At 64.5% G+C, this 8,086-nt stretch overlaps 1 protein-coding gene across 6 annotated transcripts; it reads left to right on the forward strand.

Annotated features, from left to right (window-relative positions):
* The first annotated feature begins 439 nt into the window (after nucleotides 1-439).
* Nucleotides 440-8,086, forward strand: RNH1 (ribonuclease/angiogenin inhibitor 1). Of its 6 annotated transcripts, XM_037011552.2 has the most exons (13): nucleotides 491-564; nucleotides 784-1,108; nucleotides 1,569-1,642; nucleotides 2,234-2,386; nucleotides 2,736-2,841; nucleotides 4,161-4,331; nucleotides 4,759-4,929; nucleotides 5,299-5,469; nucleotides 5,544-5,714; nucleotides 5,887-6,057; nucleotides 6,281-6,451; nucleotides 7,661-7,831; nucleotides 7,920-8,086. In XM_037011552.2, exons 2-13 carry the CDS (start codon nucleotides 831-833, stop codon nucleotides 8,005-8,007), a joined length of 1,896 nt encoding a protein of 631 aa, XP_036867447.2. In that variant the 5' UTR covers nucleotides 491-564; nucleotides 784-830; the 3' UTR covers nucleotides 8,008-8,086. The 6 variants fall into 6 exon arrangements, with proteins under 6 accessions (XP_036867453.2, XP_036867447.2, XP_036867448.2 ...); XM_037011553.2 differs by lacking the exon at nucleotides 2,234-2,386 and having other exon boundaries at nucleotides 495-564; XM_037011554.2 differs by lacking the exons at nucleotides 1,569-1,642; nucleotides 2,234-2,386 and having other exon boundaries at nucleotides 525-564; nucleotides 784-906.

Consider the following 8,086-nt stretch of genomic DNA (forward strand, 5'->3'; position numbering starts at 1 on the left):
TCCACAGGCACTGGTTATCTATCGGCTGAGGCCGGCTCGCGGGGAATGTTAAAATTATTAGCTGTTCTTCCGATGGACATTTAGATTGCTTCCAGGTTTGAACTGTTAGAAAGTGCTGTAAAGACATTTGTGAACGTGTCCCCCAAGCTCATACATCAGTACCTTTTGACAGATGCACATAAACGGAAGGGTCGGTACCTGTTTGGTGTAAGCCAGACCTGCGCCCCCGAAAGCCTGCGCAGTTCCAGGCGGGCCGGTTCTCACAGCCACCAACCAGGCAGCCGGCTGCCCGGGCCCCGCCGCGGGAGGCAGAGGAGCGGCCCCTCCTGCGAGCCGGCGCGTCCCCTGCTCTGCACAGAAGGCTGCAGGCACAGGCCGGGGCGCGCACGGCCGCGCGGGACTCGGCGTCCTGGGAGCGAAGGTTAGCGCGCCGCGGGAAGCTGGCTCAGCCGAGAGCGTGCCCCGCCGCTGTCCGGGACGTGCCCCGCCCCTCCCGGCGTGGCCCCGCCCCTCCGGCGGAAGCGGCGACGCGGCCCTGGGTTGCACAGGCGGCGACGGCGCGAGGTGACTGTCTGGGTGCGGGCCGGGGTCCGAAAAGCTGGGCGGGCGGGGACCGGGGACCGGGGGCCTGCGCAGCGTCCCCGGGCCAAGCGAAAGTCCTCGGACGACCCCGAGGAATTTCCCGGGGTCCGTCGCGGCCCGGCCGTGTGGCCATGGGCGCGGGCCGGGAGCTCCGGCGCCGGGACTCCCCGCGCGCGTCTGAGAGCGCCCGTTTTTCCCTAGGGTAACCCCGCCGCCCCGCCCGGCTGCGGCCCCAGGCCGCCCGGCACATGCGCAGCCTCGGGAGGGCGCGGGCGGCGCTGGGCGGACCCCTGCGGACCCCCGCGCTGCCCGCGCCTCGCAGAGGTAACCGCGCCGCCGGGGTCGCGCGTTCCGCGCTTCGAGGGACGCCCCCTCCGGGCCGGCTAAGTAGGGCGCAGCCGAGGGCACCGCCCCTGCGAGCGGACTGGCTCACACTGGAAAGCACCAGTTGGGGGCCACTGTTCAGATCCCGGATCCCTGACTTGGGACCTTTGGGAGCAGCCCCATGGAGGGGATCCTGCTTGAAGTTTGTTTCCCCCCCCAAGTCAGGGACTCAACTGGGGGACCGTGGTGGTCCACGTTTTCATGGGGGTTAAGAAGTGCCCTGGTCCCGAGGCCCTACCAAGGGGATTTCCTGGGATCTGCTCAGGCCCCGGGCAGCCGGCAGCCGCCAGTGCCCATTTCCTGCCCTTGTTCTTCACTTCAGATCACATCAGGAGAGCTGAGTCCCCTACCCTCGGGCGGGATTCGGGGAGATGGCTTGTCCTGTGGCCAGAGTCCTCTGGCCTTGCCCCCCCGAGGAGGGGTCAGAATGAGGCTTCCTGACCCCTGTCCAGTGATGGCAGCTTTCGGAGGCAGGGTTTGGTGACCACACCCTGGGCTGGGGGGCCAAGATGTGGGGAGCAGTCTGGTGTCGCTCTGCTCCTGGCTCTGGGCTGGCCCTTGGTTCCTACATGATGGTTGTGTGACCTCAGGTTCCTCCGCAGGCTGTCTGCCAGGACGTGCACGAGTCTTGCCTGCTGGTCGGCCCTCTCTGGGCTGTCGGCTCGGAACCACTGGGGTAGGAGGGGAGCTCCCCCAGCCAGGCCTCTGCGTGCCAGGCAGTGACACAGGCCAAGGGAGGTGGTGTTCTCAGGAAGCTCCCAAGAGGCTGAGCCATCCTGTTTGGTGCAACCTTTCTAAAGGGCATGGTCCTAGGTGCCCATCTTGGCTGGGCATCGTGTTGCTCCTGAGTGAACTCAGCTGGCTCCCAGGCACTCGCCCCTGCCCCATTCCCCACTCCGGGGTTTGCTGCTCCCCTGCTGCATCCCCCAGTCTGGGCTGTGGTGTCAGCAGCTTCTCATTCTGTACTTGTCGCTGGAGGTTGCAGGGCCTGTGACTTGCTCCCACCCCAGGCCAAAATCCTGCCTGATGCCCTGGTTTCTCCCTGGGCTGGTCCCCAGAAAGGGGCTGTAGAAACAGGCACCCTGGGTATGCAGGCCTCTGGGCTTGCGATCCCCACCCCACCCACTCTGCCCTGCCCATGGCACCCTTGCTGCTTCAGGGTAGTGAGGCTGAGGGTGCTGGCGGGCAGCCCAGCCATGCTCCTCCTGCCCGGGGTCTCTGCTCTGTGCAGGCCCAGGCAAGGTGGGCTTGTGAATCTTGTTCTCAGCAGGGGAGTGGAGGCTGAGCAGGCAGGGAGTTTCTGTAGCACTTGGATCACCAGCCTTTGTGCTCCAAATGGGGACTCCACACCCTGTCCAGAAACCCTGCAGGCCACCCCCAAGACCCAAGCTCGCCAGGCAAATGGGGCAGGCTTTGGGTGGTAAGCTCAGGTCCCAGAGGTGCCCAGAAAGGCTGGGTGTGGGGAGCCAGTAACAGCAGCCTCTGGTCCCACGGCCTTGTCCCCAAGCTCTGCAGTTGCTGTGGTCTTTGCCAGGGGAGTGCGGTGGGCATAGCCTCCCTCTGCCCACACCCATTCTTGCTCCTGGCAGCTGAGGTGGATGCAGATGCCAAGGAAGTTAACATAGCAGGCGCTGGCCTGGGGACAGGCTGAGTCCCTGAACGTCAGTCCCCATGGGGTCCTTTTGGACTTTTTCCCCTTCTGGATCTATGGCCCCTCAAACCTTGAGAGAGTCTCTGAGATGGGTCCTTCTCCCTCTGCCTCCCTCTAGCAAACTCCTCACCTGTCACCATGAACCTGGACATCCAGTGCGAGCAGCTGAGTGACACGCGCTGGGCCGAGCTCCTGCCCCTGATCCGGCAGTACGAGGTGGTCAGGTAGTGCCCTGCGGGAGTCACCGCGGGAGGTGGGCAGCAAGGGCCTGTGCGCCACTCTGCCGCCTCCGCTGGTGTGTGTGGTGCCGACACCACAGTGCTTGCGGCGCCCAGTGCAGGTTTTGCATGTCTGTATGTGGCATGAAGTGTCATCACCACCCTTTTCAACCATCTGAGCGTGTAGACCCCCTCCCAGCTCAGGCTGGGGGCCGGCTTTGGTGTGGAGGCAGAGGGCAGAGTGGCGGGCCCCATAGCGAGCGGGGCTGCTCTGGGGGCTGCCTGTCCCCTGGGGGGCTGCAGGCTGGGAGATGGAGTCCAGCCCGGCTTCTGTTTTGAGGTTGTCAAACCCAGAGCTTCCTCAGGGTTCACGAGCAAGAGATAAGTGCCTGCTGGCTCACCTTTTTTCTTTTTACCTTATTTTGAACAGTTTTAGGATTACAGCAGAGGGGCACCGGGGGTTCCTGCGTCCCCAACTCCAGCACCCTGTCGCCTGGCAACAGGCCTCACCAGCTTTCCCGGGTCTGTGCAGGAACCCTGTGGCATTTTTCGTCATGTCTCCTGGCCCTGCCTCCCGTCTGCGATGTCCCTCTGTCCGTCCCTGTCCTTGGCCATCTTGAGTCTGCCCAGGCTCTGGAGAAAGTCCCCCTGTTGTCTTCTCGTGGTTGAGTCACACATTTTTGGCAAGAATACACAAATGACGTGTCCTGCTGAGCACGTCATATTGTGGGGTGTGTGAGGGAGCTGGCACCATGTGGTCCCCCAACGGTCACCTGACCACCTGTTAAGGTGGTGTCTGCTGGTTCTCCACGAGTTAGCATTTACCCTTCTAACTGATGTCTTGGCTGAGGTACCTTGAGACGCTGCTGATGTCCTGGTTCTGTCAAGCTTTTGCAGATTTTAGCAGCTGTAGGGGCATTTTGCCAGACAGTTGTTGCCAGGGTTTACTCCCCCTGCCTGGCTGCCTTCTTCAGGGAGCTCTGCTCTCACCTGTTGGTTGGGTTGGTCCCTCGTGAGTCATGACTGCGGTTTGTGGCAGCATGCAGCCCACACCCCCTGGCCCTGGCTGCTCTGCGGTGCTAGCCCCCTGGTGCGGTGCTAGCCCCCTGGTGCGGTGCTAGCTCCCTGGCACCCTTCAGAGTGCTTTCTCGCATGGTTTGGTTTCTCTTCTGGAGGCAGACGGAAGCTTTTACGCATTGACTGCACCTACCGTAAGGTGCAGAGTGCATGGGCCAGATGCGCACCCGTGCGTGTGCCCCTATCCCCAGCAAGGGTGTCACAGGCGACCTGCTTTGTGAGTGGCTTGCTGAATGTCCCATCTGCAGGCTGGACGACTGTGGCCTCACAGAGGTGCGGTGCAGGGACATCAGCTCTGCGCTCCAGGCCAACCCCTCTCTGACCGAGCTCAGCCTGCGTGCGAATGAGCTGGGCGATGCCGGTGTGCATCTGGTGCTCCAGGGCCTGCAGAGCCCCACCTGCAAGATCCAGAAGCTCAGGTGAGTGCAGGGTGGTGCCAGCCCAGGTGCTTGCCCCACGCTGAGCTCAGGTCCAACCCCCTTGTGTGCCCCAAGAAGTGAGGGCTTCTGGGCAGGCGGGTAGGTGGGCAGGCTTCAGCCAAAGGCCCCGGAGGCTGAGGCCCGCGTGTGAGGGTCTGCCCCCCTGCAGTCCTGCCACCTTCCTGGGCTACCGGCCCAGCTTCCTCACAGCCCCCAGGTGTCCCTGGGCAGCCCTGGCGGGTGGGGGGGAGGCGCAGATGAGGCCCTTCTGCCAGAAAGGCCCGGCTGTAAGGCTTCTGCAGGCACAGGGTGTGTGCATGTGGGGGCTCTGTGCCTGCCTTCCTGTAGACAGAGGGGTGGCTTCTCTTGCAGTGGGGGCCACAGCCTGGCTTGTGGGGCCCTGCTGACATCTGGCCACCTGCTCCAGCCTCCAGAACTGTAGCCTGACAGAGGCCGGCTGCAGAGTCCTGCCCCGCATGCTGCGCGCCTTGCCCACTTTGCGTGAGCTTCACCTCAGTGACAACCCACTGGGGGATGCAGGCCTGAGGCTGCTCTGTGAAGGGCTCCTGGACCCCCAGTGCCACCTGGAGAAGCTGCAGTGAGTGTGTCCCGCCACCTGGTCCGTCTCCGTCCGGCACCCACGTGCTGCCAGGGTTTCCGTCAGCACCTGCCTGTCAGCTGTGGGGACCCTTGAAGGGGCGTTTCGGGGACTTCGGAGGCTCCCCCGTGATGTCGGGGCAGTGGCCCTCTGGCAGCTGGCCTGTATCCCCACACTGAGGCTTTTGGGCTGGTGCCTTCCCCCTGGGCCCAGTTGGGCAGTTCCCAGGAGACTCTGGGTGCTGTCCAGGAAGTCAGCCTCTTGGCCGTGCTCACTATGCAGTGGCCCCCATCATTGTAGGCCTCGCTGCCTGGGGCGGGAGGGAGCCCCGATACATGCTCCCTCAGCCGGGCCACGTCCCGCCCCCAGGCTGGAGTACTGCAACCTGACGGCCGCCAGTTGTGAGCCCCTGGCCTCGGTGCTCAGGGCCAAGCGGGACTTCAAGGAGCTTGTGGTGAGCAACAACGATGTGGGCAAGGCTGGTGCCCGGGCGCTGTGCCAGGGCCTGGTCGACTCTGCCTGCCAGCTGGAGACACTCAAGTAAGCACTGGGCCAGGCTGGGGGCTGTGATGCTGTGGGCTCCCCAGCTCCCACGGGCCATCCTGTGCCCCCAGGCTGGAGAACTGCGGCCTCGAGTCCGCCAACTGCAAGGACCTGTGTGGCGTTGTGGCCTCCAAGGCCTCACTGCAGGAGCTGGACCTGGGCAGCAACCGGCTTGGCGACACAGGCCTCAGGGACCTGTGCCCTGGGCTGCTGAGCCCCAGCTCCCGGCTCAGGGCCCTGCGGTGAGCTGACTGCCTGGTGGGGTTGTGGGTACCTAGCGGGGCTCTGCACGCACTCTCTCGCCGGCCCACCTGGCTGGCTCCCTTTCCCACCTGCTGGGCCAGGAGGGTAATGTCCAAGGATTTGGGCCAGTGTCACTCCGTGGCCTTGCAGTGATTGGCCCCGTGCCCCCAGGCTCTGGGAGTGTGCCATCACCACGGAGGGCTGCAGAGACCTCTGCCGCATCCTCAAGGCCAAGGAGAGCTTGAGGGAGCTCAGCCTGGTGGGCAACGCGTTGGAGGACGAGGGCGCCCGGCTGCTGTGTGAGAGCCTGAGGGAGCCCGGCTGCCAGCTGGAGTCCCTGTGGTGGGTGCAGCTGATGGCCCCCGAGGGCACCGGGGGGAAGGGCTGCTGCCCCTGTGGGTGAGCAGGAAGGCTCCCGGTGTCCTTGGAGGGTGGGGTGCGGTGCACTGAGGTCAAGCTGCCCGAAAGACGGAAGGTGGGGGCTGGTTTTGGGGAATGGTGCTTGAGTCCAGGGGTGCCCGAGGTGTGGCCCCGAAGCCACAGCCCCCGTGCTTATCTCCCGCAGGGTGAAGTCCTGCAGCTTCACGGCTGCCTGCTGCCGCCACTTCAGCACAATGCTGACCCAAAACAAGCGCCTCTTGGAGCTGCAGATGAGCAGCAACACGCTGGAGGACTGTGGCGTCCAGGAGCTGTGCCAGGCTCTGGGGCAGCCCGGCACCACACTGCAGGTGCTCTGGTGAGTGTGCATGTACGTGTGCGCAGGGGCGGGGCAGCGCCACGCCGGCTGGGTTCTCATAGGAGCGGTCGGAAGTCCTGGCCACTGACAGGGCAGCCGCCTGCCCGGTGTGTCCAGGGAGCGCATCCTGTCCCCTGGGCCAGAGCCCTGGTCCTCCTGGGCCTCTCCCGGCTCCCCTTCCCCACCGTCCCCAGCCACTTACAGAAGGGCCCAGGGCCAGTACCTTGCTCCTGTGCCCAGTGCTTGCTGGCTGCTGGCCTCCAAGGCAGACCACCCTCTGCCCACTGCCTCTGGCTTTGTTCTGCTCTGGGCTCTGTGTCCTCTGCCTTCCGGGGTCCTGTGCCTTTACCCAGCTGCCCTGGTGCTGACCCGGGCTCGCGCTTCTGGCTCCCGTCCATGCCTTCCTCTCCCCACCCCCGGGCTGCCGAGCCCACACCACCCACCACAGCCCGTGTTCCTCCACCGTCACTGCTTTGATCCTGTCCTTGTATCTCATACACCGTCTGCCTTCTGTCGTCGTGCCAATGTCTTTGTTCTCTGCCCTGGTCTGTGCCTCCCTGGTGGCTTTTCTGGGATGTTGCTTAGCCATCCTGGGGCGGACACCAGCTGAGGGGTGGGGTTGAGGAGCCCTGGATGCTGGCCCTGCAGGCTGTACCCCAGACAGGGACCCCCAGGTTCCCATCCTGCTCCAGGACCTCGGGGGCACTCGGTGCCAGCAGGGAGGGGCTGGGCAACACAGTCCCTGGGACTCAGGTTGCCCTTGCCTGCCACATGGGCAGGCGGGAGCAGGTGTGGGGCCTCGAAGCCTTCGTGCCCGCTCCTGCCAGCTCTCCTGTTTTCATGGCCACTGCTGCCTCTGCCATGCAGCCAGGCTCCCGACCCCCAGTGGAGAGGAGCGAGGGGTGTGTGAGGCCCTGTGGGGGGACGGCCCCCTCATCTCACTTCCTCCCTCAGGGTCCCTAGACTGTGATGTGACCACAGTCTAGGGCTCTGTGTACCTTGTGAGCAATGGGGATGCCTGCCTACGGCCAGCAGACCCTGTGCCATTTCCCTGGGGCCCAACATGCTACGTGCAGACTTGGTCAGGGCTGTGGCTCAGAACCCCCTTGCCATCCCATGTTCTGGTGGGACACAAGGCCTGGGCACTGAGCTGGTCAGTGGCAGCCAGGGGTGCACCCTCTGTCCTGACCATCCCTGACCTCCGCCCAGGCTGGGGGACTGCGAGGTGACCGACAGTGGCTGCAGCAGCCTAGCCTCGCTCCTGCTGGCCAACCACAGCCTGCGGGAGCTGGACCTCAGCAACAACTGCATGGGCGACCCTGGTGTCACGCAGCTGCTGGAGAGCCTGGAGCAGCCTGGCTGTGCCCTGGAGCAGCTGGTGTGAGTGCGGGGCGGGGTGGGGCCACCTGCCCAGGGGGACACAGGGCTGCTGGGGTGGCATGGGCTGAGCTTGGTCCACCCCATGCAGCCTGTATGACATCTACTGGTCAGAGGAAGTGGAGGGCCGTCTGCGGGCCCTGGAGGCCAGGAGGCCAGGCCTGAGGGTCATCTTCTGAGTACCACTGTACTGAAGAGAGGTGCTTGTCAACTGATGGCAAGAAAATGGCAGACACCTTATTAAAGTGCCTTCTTGGC

This window comes from Manis javanica, chromosome 11 (genome assembly GCF_040802235.1).
Source record: "Manis javanica isolate MJ-LG chromosome 11, MJ_LKY, whole genome shotgun sequence".
In the NCBI taxonomy this organism is placed as follows: domain Eukaryota; kingdom Metazoa; phylum Chordata; class Mammalia; order Pholidota; family Manidae; genus Manis; species Manis javanica.